The sequence below is a fragment of the Amblyraja radiata genome, chromosome 29, assembly GCF_010909765.2.
Source record: "Amblyraja radiata isolate CabotCenter1 chromosome 29, sAmbRad1.1.pri, whole genome shotgun sequence".
Classification (NCBI taxonomy): domain Eukaryota; kingdom Metazoa; phylum Chordata; class Chondrichthyes; order Rajiformes; family Rajidae; genus Amblyraja; species Amblyraja radiata.
This window is the reverse complement of record NC_045984.1, coordinates 30,811,641-30,822,230: the sequence shown is the minus strand read 5'-3', so window position 1 is coordinate 30,822,230 and position 10,590 is coordinate 30,811,641. Positions and strand designations below refer to the sequence as shown.

General features: G+C 46.6%; 2 protein-coding genes across 4 annotated transcripts in view; one reads left to right on the top strand and one right to left on the bottom strand.

Moving 5' to 3' along the window:
* Positions 1 to 114: 114 nt before the first annotated feature.
* On the top strand, positions 115 to 7,674 carry rps28 (ribosomal protein S28). The gene is made up of 4 exons (XM_033047159.1): positions 115 to 215; positions 1,875 to 1,922; positions 3,046 to 3,171; positions 7,572 to 7,674. The coding sequence occupies exons 1-3, from the start codon at positions 177 to 179 to the stop codon at positions 3,166 to 3,168; spliced, it is 210 nt and encodes a 69-aa protein (XP_032903050.1). The 5' UTR covers positions 115 to 176; the 3' UTR covers positions 3,169 to 3,171; positions 7,572 to 7,674.
* Positions 7,675 to 9,315: 1,641 nt separating this feature from the next.
* LOC116989604 (KN motif and ankyrin repeat domain-containing protein 1-like) overlaps positions 9,316 to 10,590 on the bottom strand; it is a 44,781-nt gene continuing 43,506 nt past the window's right edge. For all 3 annotated transcript variants that reach the window (XM_033047156.1, XM_033047158.1, XM_033047157.1), the window contains exon 11: positions 9,316 to 9,563. In XM_033047156.1, the coding sequence (XP_032903047.1) occupies positions 9,552 to 9,563 (12 nt within the window). In that variant the 3' untranslated portion in view covers positions 9,316 to 9,551. The remainder of the gene's footprint in view (positions 9,564 to 10,590) is intronic.

The following is a 10,590-nucleotide window of genomic DNA, read 5'->3' as shown; positions in this document are numbered from 1 at the left end:
GCGGAGGGTTGATAGGCAGCTGGTGTAGAGGGGGGCGGGGCGGAGGGTTGATAGGCAGCTGGTGTAGAGGGGGGCGGGGCGGAAGGTTGATAGGCAGCTGGTGTAGGGGGGGGAGGGGCGGGTATAAATAGCGGGCGGCCGCACCACGTGCTCCTTTTTGCAGAGACGCCGCCATCATGGAGGGACCGCGGACACAGGCCGTCAAACTGGCGCGGGTAAGTAAGCGGCTCCGGCCCAGCTCCGGCCCGGCCCTGACAGGCCCCGGGGTGGTAGTAGTAGTGGTGGCGGTGGGGGTAAGTAGCGGCTCCCGCCCTGACAGGCCCCAGGGTGGGGGGAGAGCGGGGACACAGGCCGTCAAACTGGTCGCGAGTAAACACAAGGCCCCAGCATGGCTCAGCCCGACCGGTGGAGGCGGGACAGGGGGGTGGAGGGTGGTGTGGGGGGTAGGGGTGCTTGGTGGAGGGTACGGGGGAGATGGAGGCTGGGGGATGTGGTGGAGATAGGAGGGGGCCGATGGAGATAGGAGGGGGGGGCTGGGTGGAGTTTATGGGGTCGAGAGGGGGTGTGGAGGGTACGGGGGGGGGGGGGGGGAGAGATGTGGGAGACTGGGGAGGGACTGCTGACACAGGCCGTCATTCCAGGCCGCGGGTAAACACTGGGCCCCGGGGTCGGGGACTGGTCCGGGTACAGTGGCTCCATGCCGGGGGAAGAGGCTCGAGGTCTGGCCCCGGTCCCCATCATCTCCCCGCGCCTCCTGCCTTACTAGGAATACAGTCCTAACCCTACCAACCTATAATCGTGATTTGCCACGGAGTCGCACCACAGACGAGGATTGCACAGACGAGGGAGTAAAATGAGACCATAAAGAGATTAGAAAATGTAGGTGACACGTTTAAAGACTGACGGGCTGTGTAATAGGGGTGATGGTACAGGACAGTGAGGGAGGAGGAGGGGGGGAGACAGATCAGAACTTGGTTCAAATCAAGGCTTTTGAATAATATCACATTTATGTAAGGGGATATAAGGAGACTGAGAGGAAATGTATTTTTTAAATATTTAGTTCAGTGTTTTGGTGGTTCAGTTTATTATCACGTGTATCATGGTACAATGAAAAACTTTTATTGCATGCTGACCAGTCAGAAGAAAGACAATACATGATTACAAACTTGCCATCTACAGTGCATATGTGCATGATTTAGTGCAAGGTAAAGTCAGCAAAGTCTGATCAAGGATAGTCCGAGGGATCAGCTGAGGGGCAGGTGCGAATAGGCAGACTGTGATGACATTTCATTGGTGTGAATCTTATCTTTGCTGACATCAAGGAGACTAGCAGTTTGGACCATTTTAGAGTGTGGCCCAGTAATGGCATCAAGGTAGTATTGAAGGCCTTCACAATACTTTCTTCCCATGCTGGATAGCAGGTGAATAATATGACATTTTGTATAGTGTTGAGGTTTCAAGATGGAGATGGATACCATCAGCCTAAAAATATGTATTTAGGACATAACATGCTTGTTCAAGTACAGGAAGAAAAGCCTCAGTGGATAAATGTGAATGGGAACAGATGAGCAAGGTCCCATCCAGTTGGATGAAGATTGGAACCATTTTGCTGTGTTGACCTGGTTAGTCCAAAGGCTTGCCAGCATGTTGGTGTAGAATGAAGAGAGTTGAGCCCTCTGCTTTTGATGCTGGAATGAGGAGAATGTATTGAAATTGATGTGCAGAGTTAAAACTTGAATCAAATTTTGCGAGTATCCCATTGCTCCCATTGTGTGTTATGCAATCAAAGTTCTGTCTCATAATAACATTGAATGTGCAAATCATTGGATGTGTCAGTTAACTCTAAACTTTGTTAAATTGTTTTCTGGTCATAGGTTACCAAAGTTCTTGGAAGAACTGGTTCCCAGGGACAGTGTACACAGGTATGAATGGACCAGCAATTATTGAAATACTTGTAAAACTGAAGTATGAAGTATGTTGCATGTTAAAGTATATGGTTGTACGATGTACGAGTTTGCTGTTTTCTTTGTGTGCTATACAAAGTCGAGCAGCACCAAAGCAGATATTGCATTGCATTTGCTGGAATTGAACAAATAATCCTGGAAATATCCAAATATGGCAAGCTGTTCATCGGAACCAACTGGTTGAAAAGTTCGCAGCTATTCCCATCTCCACAGATCCTGCCTGAGCATTTCCAGAATGCTGTTAGTTCTTCCAGTTTCTGAACCTTCCTCGTGTGAATGCCTTTCAATACAGACACGCCCAAATTAGATGATCCATGTAATGTTGGCCTGCAAAATCTGATGTCCAGTTAAAAATGGGTATTGTATATGTATATTGAGTGTGTGTGTCTGGATGCATGTATACAATTGTGCACGCTCTCCATATACTGTTGCAATGTGGGAATTCGTGAAGTTTTATTGATTTACCAGGCATTTCCTTTCTTGGAATAAAACTGTTAAGAGCTGAGTACATTTACCATTGTTTTCTTGGCTTTGCAGTTAATCTGCAAGCAAAATGCAGTTTTGAAACAAGAAATTTTAATATCTTTCTTGACTCAGAGGGTCTCGACCCGAAACGTCACCCATTCCTTCTCTCCGGAGATGCTGCCTGTCCCGCTGAGTTACTCCAGGTTTTTGTGTCTGCGGTGTAAACCAGCATAGAAACATAGAAATTAGGTGCAGGAGTAGGCCATTCGGCCCTTCGAGCCTGCACCGCCATTCAATATGATCATGGCTGATCATCCAACTCAGTATCCCGTACCTGCCTTCTCTCCATACCTTCCTACACAAGATATTTTCTTCTGGTTTATACCGAAGATAGACACAAAATGCTGGAGGGACAGGCAGAATCTCTGGATTTCTAACTTCACATACCCCTTGCTTTCTCTCTCTCTCTCTCTCTCTCTCTCTCCATCTCCCTCTTCCTGGTTCTATCAGTCTGACTATCACCCTGATTACATTTTATCTCTGCATGCTTCGTTGTCACCTTCTGTTAGCTATTTCATCAGGCTTTTGGATGTAATCCAGAGTGTTTATCGTGTAGGTTCGTGTGGAATTTATGGATGACAGCAACCGATCCATCATTAGGAATGTGAAGGGACCAGTCCGTGAGGGAGATGTGCTCACACTTTTGGAGTCTGAACGTGAAGCAAGAAGATTACGATAACAGGTATTCTCACTAAATGTAGTTGTTTACGTGAATTTCAGGTAAAAAATAGCAGGTTAAATCTAGACCATATGCATTCATCGAGTACCTGTGTAGTATTAAGATGCTCTAATTTAGAATGGATAGAACATAGAATAGTACCGCACAGGAAAAGGCCCAACGACCCACAATATGTGTGCCAAATATTTAGTAGAGAACTTCATAGCTATTACCTTGTTTAACACTTCTTGCTGCTTCCAAAATTGCAGACATTAGGGTTAGGGTTACCTACTAAGATTTAAGACAGAATGGCGGGGAGGTGTATTTTGGTGACACTATGGAGATTTTGCAGGTTCGTGTAGGAAGGAACTGCAGATGCTGGTTTAAACCGAAGATAGACACAAAATGCTGGAGTAACTCAGCGAGACATGCAGCATCCCTGGAGAGAAGGAATGGGTGACGTTTCGGAAGATGGGACTCGACCTGAAACATCACCCGTTCCTTCTCTCCTGAGATGCTGCCAGTCCCGCTGAGTTACTCCAGCATTTTGTGTCTGTTTTCCAGGTTTGTGGTCAGCTTCTAGTGACCAGGCAGGAGTGGTACACAGCACCAGTGTAGACTTTATAGTTTGCAACCGAGTCTTCATTACAAGTGACCCTTGCGTTATAGGAGTGGCTAAGTTCCTAGAAAGTGTTCTGTGTTGCTTTTATCCATAATGCAATGTCACATCTCAGCGTACATCAAGATATGAGCGTTAAAATTTAATTCAGTTTGTTTATTTTTTCGAATAAATTCTGATAAATTTTATTCTGTATCTCAAATTTCTTGCTCATGTGAATTGGGAAAGGGTGAATTTCCATAACACAAATGGCCATAACATGGGGCTCACCTGTATTGGTTTGTGCTCTTCATGAGACTGCTGCTGGCTTCCTACTACTTGCTTATTCTTTCTGTTTCTTCCAGCAGCAGATCAAATCATTTGAGATCATTTCAAATCTGGAATTATTCTGATCCATTTTTTTTAATTCAATGCCTTCAACTGCTGTTTCTGTTCTTCCATATTTATTGTAGAGATTACAGTTCCTGTTTGTTGTGCTGCCTCAGGTTTTAAGTACTGTATATACCCTGTTCAAAGACCTTGGATGTATATAGCAACAGTTTCCCACCCAAATGGCATTATATAGTATGGTCAAATGAATTTAGCTTTAGTTATTGTGTTTAAAATAAATCAGATGTGGGCTTATTGCTGCAGGACCTGCAGTTACATAAACTGTTTAGAAAGAGCTCATGGGCAAAAATCAAAGACTTTGATGAATATTACAATGATTTACCTGCAATATAATTGACGGTAGCCTCCTCCTTCAGTGCAGCATCTTGGTATCAGGCAGCAATGTACATTGTGTTGTGTGTGTTAGACTGGGCGTGAGCTGCCCACTGCCAAACCTCCCATTGAGATCATGTGGATTAATCATTCATTTCCGACTGTCCCCATTACATCCGAGTTCAAGTTCTCGTCATTTTGTCCGGATTAAAGGAGCATCAGTTGCTGGAAAATCGGTGGTGGTGGTCCTGTAATTATATGCACCACTTCATCTAATCCATCTACACTAATTTCATTCTGAAGAAGGGTCTCAACCCGAAACGTCGCCCATTCCTTCTCTCCAGAGATGCTGTCTGAGTTACTCCAGCATTTTTGTGTCTACTAATTTCTCCCTGTTTTTAAACTATTAACCAGTTTGCAGTTTATCTGAACCACTTAGCAATTTTTGGAGCAATAAATGAGACAAACGTGCGTGGGTGCAGTAGGTGTTTCTCCTGGTCCTCTTAGGCTTGTAATTCAGAGGTCTGCTACCGACAGAAACAATGAGGCAGCACAGTGGAGCTGCTGCTTCACACTGCCGGAGACCTGGGTTCGACCCTGACCTTGGGTGACGTCTGTGGTATTTGCACGTACTCCCTGTGAACGTGCATTTCTTCCCGCATCCCAAAAACATGTGTGGGTTTGTTGACGAATTGGCTTCTGTAAATTGCCCCCAGTGGAGGGATGGCAAGCGAAAGTGGGATAGCACGGGGCTAATGTGAACGGGTGGGCCCACGCTGTATTTTATAATCGATCAATAAATGTCAACCGGTGTGTCCTTTGTGTAAGAAGGAACTGCAGATTAAAAATCGAAGGTAGACACAAAATGCTGGAGTAACTCAGCAGGTGAGTTACTCCAGCATTTTGTGTCTACCGTTGTATCCTTTCCCGCTTTTTGGTCTTGCTTTAAAGAGCGTCAAACCTGTTTGACTGTCTTGATTTGCCGCCAAGACCGCCTGGTCATTTTCTAGTGAAGAGAAGCAACACCCTTTAGCACAGCACAGTCCAACCAAAGTTTGATATCAGTCAATTTTGCTGGTTTACTATTGCTATCTACTACACCAGTCTCCAGTATTCTTAGCACCATCACCGACTTCATCAATTCCCACGCCCTACCTGACAGCACCATCACCGACTTCATCAATTCCCACGCCCTACCTGACCAAGCCTCCAAACTCATCGTTCCCCAGCCCCGCACGGCCCGTTTTTACCTTCTCCCCAAAATCCACAAACCCGGCTCTCCCGGCAGACCCATTGTCTCTGTGTATTCGTGCCCCACCGAACTCATCTCCACATACCTTGACTCCATCCTATCCCCCTTGGTCAAATCCCTCCCCACCTATGTTCTAGACACCTCAGACACTCTCCGCCGCCTCCACGCATTCCACTCTCTGGGCCCTCACCCCCTCATCTTCACCTTGGATGTCCGGTCACTCTACACCTCCATCCCCCACCAGGATGGCCTCAGAGCCCTCCGGTTCTTCCTCGACCAGAGGAGCAACCTATACCCAGCCACTGACACTCTCCTCCGCTTAGCGGAGTTGGTCCTCACCCTCAATAACTTTACATTTGACTCCTCCCATTTCCTCCAAACACAAGGCGTAGCTATGGGCACACGCATGGGCCCCAGCTACGCCTGCCTCTTTGTCGGGCACGTTGAACAATCCTTGTTCGAGACGTACCAGGGCCCCATCCCCGACCTCTACCTCCGTTACATTGACGACTGCTTTGGTGCCACCTCCTGCACCCACACACAACTGACTGACTTCATCCACTTCACCACCAACTTCCATCCGGCACTCCAGTACACCGGGACGATTTCCGACACTTCCCTACCATTCCTTGACCTCACCATCTCCATCGCAGGGGACAGACTCCTGACCGACATACATTACAAACCCACTGACTCACATGGCTATCTGGACTACACGTCTTCCCACCCTGCCCCCTGTAAAGACTCCATCCCCTACTCCCAATTCCTCCGCCTACGCCGCATCTGTTCCCAGGATGAGACATTTCATACCAGGGCATCGGAAATGTCCTCGTTCTTCAGGGAACGGGGATTCCCCTCCGCCACCATAGATGAGGCTCACACCAGGGTCTCATCCATACCCCGTAACACTGCTCTCTCTCCCCATCCCTGCACACGCAACAAGGGCAGAGTCCCTCTGGTCCTCACCTTTCACCCCACCAGCCGGCAAATACAACACATAATCCTCCGCCATTTCCGCCACCTCCAACGTGACCCCACCACTCGCCACATCTTCCCATCTCCCCCCATGTCTGCCTTCCGCAAAGACCGCTCCCTCCGCAACTCCCTCGTCAATTCTTCCCTTCCCTCCCGCACCCCCCCCTCCCCGGGCACTTTCCGTTGCAACCGCAAGAAATGCAACACCTGTCCCTTCACCTCCCCCCTCGACTCCCTTCAAGGTCCCAAGCAGTCGTTCCAGGTGCGACAAAGGTTCACCTGTATCTCCTCCAACCTCATCTACTGCATCCGCTGCTCTAGATGTCAGCTGATTTACATCGGTGAGACCAAGCGTAGGTTGGGCGATCGTTTCGCCGAACACCTCCGCTCAGTCCGGAATAACCTACCTGACCTCCCGGTGGCTCAGCACTTCAACTCCCCCTCCCATTCCCAATCCGACCTCTCTGTCCTGGGTCTCCTCCATTGCCAGAGTGAGCAACAGCGGAAATTGGAGGAACAGCACCTCATATTCCGTCTGGGGTCCTTGCGTCCTTATGGCATTAACATTGAATTCTCCCAATTTGGCTAGCCCGTGCTGTCTCCTCCCCTTCCTTAACCCTCTAGCTGTCTCCTCCCACCCTCCCATCCGCCCGCCCTCGGGCTCCTCCTCCTCCTCCCCTTTTCCTTCTTTCTTTCCCCACCCCCCATCAGTCTGAAGAAGGGTTTCGGCCCGAAACGTCGCCTATTTCCTTCGCTCCATAGATGCTGCTGCACCCGCTGAGTTTCCCCAGCAATTTTGTGTACCTCCAGTATTCTTATGATGACTTTCTTCAGCTGTTTGGCCATTTTACTGATGTTTTGTTTTCATTTCAACAGGTATGCCAACTGCCACCTGAAGATCCTTACCTCCACAATTGGCTACAGACATTTGCAAACTTTTTTGGACAAAATGCTACAATAAATTCTGTAAATTAGCTGATCTGTTGGGTTTCATTGTTTTGTATTTCGCACTAAACTTGAATGTTGTGGCCGTGGTATTTATAGTATGGTTTGTCTGCCTTTAAACCACAGTGAAGGGTCCCAACATGAAAGGTTCACGCTGAGTTACTCCAGTATTTTGTTTAATTTTTGGTGTAAACCAGCATCTGCACTTCCTTCCGACACATTAGTTCATGCTTCATGGATCTTCTCCCCTACATCACCCTGACCAGCACCCAGGAAAATGCCTGAATCAGACAATAGACAATAGTTGCAGGAGTAGGCCATTCGGCCCTTCGAGCCAGCACCTCCATTCAATGTGATCATCCCCAATCAGTACCCTGTTCCTGCCTTCTCCCCATATCCCCTGACTCTGCTATTTTTTAAGAGCCCTATCTAGCTCTATCTTGAAAGCATCCAGAGAACCTGCTGAGGCAGAGAATTCCCCAGACTCACCACTCTCTGTGAGAAAAAGTGTTTCCTCAGTTCTAATACTGGAAGCCCCTCTTAATACTGTGCTGGTGAAAGTTGGCATTTTACTTGAGGATCCAGTTCCACAGCTTCAGTTCCTGCTGTGACAAGCTGTATGCTCTGAGCAACTCGGGCAAAGGGTATTAGGAACCCTGACAGTACTGAGCAATAGTTGCCATATAAATTGACTGCTGTTCAGTTGGTGTTCATCCTCTACTTGAACATTCAGAGGTTGGAGTGTTGTTTCTTTTTGTATTTCTAGTCTTGCTCTTTGAATGGATGTGATAGATTAATTTTCATGGGTACCCAAACATTTTACAGAAACGCTTATTTTTCACAAAGCATTTCAATGTCATCATTTTGAAAAGCATAGTGTAATTAAATGTAGAATCTATTTTTGATGCTTAAAAATAACAGGCTCCAAACGATTTATGATGACAGGGCCACGTGATAGTCATGCAATCAAACGTGTGGCTTGCATGGGAAGGTGTATAAAATAGTAAGTGGAATAGATTGGATGGATGCACAGAGTCTCTGGCAGTAGGTGATTCAAGGAGCCGAGGACATAGGTTTAAGGTGAAGGGGAAAAGATTTAATAGGATTCACTGAAGGGTGGTGGGTGTATGGAACAAGCTGCCAGAGGAGGTAGTTGAGGCAGGGACTATCCCAAAATTTAAGAAACGGTTAGACAAGTATATGAATAGAACAGGTTTGGAGAGATATGGACCTAAACATGGAGAGGTGGGACGAGTGTAATTTAGTTTGGAGATACAGTGCGGAAATGCCCTTCGGCCCACTGAGCACGCGCCAACAAGCGATCCCCACACATTAACTAGGGCCGATTTTTACATTTATACCAAGCCAATTAACCTACAAACCTGTGTGTCTTTGAAGTGCGGGAGAAAAACCAAAGTACTCTGAGAAAACCCACCATGAGCATGTACAAACGGCGTACAGACAGCACCCGTAGCCAGGATCGAACCCGGGTCTCTGGAGCTGTAAGCTCTGTAAGGCAGTTCCCCTGGCAGTTTTTTAAGTGGGGAAAATAATTATAGAACCGTACAAAGATGTTGCCTAAGCTAAATGTTTCCAGCATTCTTTTAAACCTTGGCACAACGCTGGATCTCTAGATGGTTTTTAATAACCATATATTAGGTGGGAATAAGAAAGTCATTATACAGCAGGCAAAAAGTTTCAATCTTTAATGTAAAATGCAATTTTTGCTTTGCATACAATGAAAGGTATTTGTTAGATGCTAGCAATATCACAATGATGAATGTTGCTTTAATCAACATATCAAGAGAATCAACCATATAAAAGAACTATGGACAAAATACTGTTGGACAAGAATGATGATACTATCCCCCGATCTTTGTACGGTGGGTAGCTCCTGTAACTGGAACCCGTCTATGGCACAACCTGAAACCAAAAGGAATCTGGATGAAAATACCGGCTATCACTGGGTCTCCACCCAAAACGTCACCCACTCCTTTCTCTCCAGGGATGCTGCCTGTCCCGCTGAGTCACTCCAGCATTTTGTGTCTTATCTTAAGGCTATGACTCAATTTACTTCAGAGACCAGTTTTGAGTAATGTTGGACTGTCACACAATGAAGCTCTTGAGAAATTTCATTTGTGCCTAACCTTCATTTCCCAAAGCTCTCAACTGTTAATGAATTATGTAGGAAAGAAAATCCTGGAGTAACTCAGCAGGACAGGCAGCTTCTCTGGAGAGAAGGAATGGGTGATGTTTCAGATTGAGACCCTCCTTCAGTCAATGAATTACAAATCTTCAGCGCTAATGAATTACTTTAGCGATGCAGCACGGAAACAGGCTCTTTGGCCCACCGAGTCCATGCTAACCAGTAATTACTCCATACACTAACACTGCCCTACACACCAGGGGAGTTTACAATTTTTTTACCAAAGCCAATTAACCAACAAACTTGTACGTCCTTGAAATGTGGTAGGTCAATTGGCTTTGGTACATTTGTTATACAAGACCATGAGGCTGCATTTGGAGTATTGTTTTCAGTTTTGGCCACACTGCTCTTGGAGCTATTTAATTGAGCTGAAAAGAGTGCAGAGACGTTTTACGAGGATGTTGCCAGGGCCTGAGCTACGTATATGGAGTGATATGCAGGCTAAGACTTTATTCCTTGGAGTGCAGGAGGCTGAAGGGTGATCATGAGGGTAATAGATTGTGCATTCACCCTATCTTTTACCCAGAGTAGGAGATTGAAGGACCAGAGGTCACGGTGAAAGTCGAGATGTAATGGGAACCGAAAGGGCAACTTTCAAACACTGCAAGACAGGGTGGTGGGTATATGGAATGAGCTGCTAGAGCAGGTAGTATAACCAGGTAGAAGACACAATCACAGGTACATACATAGAAAAGATTTAGAGGGATATGGGCCAAACATGGGTAAATGGGACTAGCTTAGATG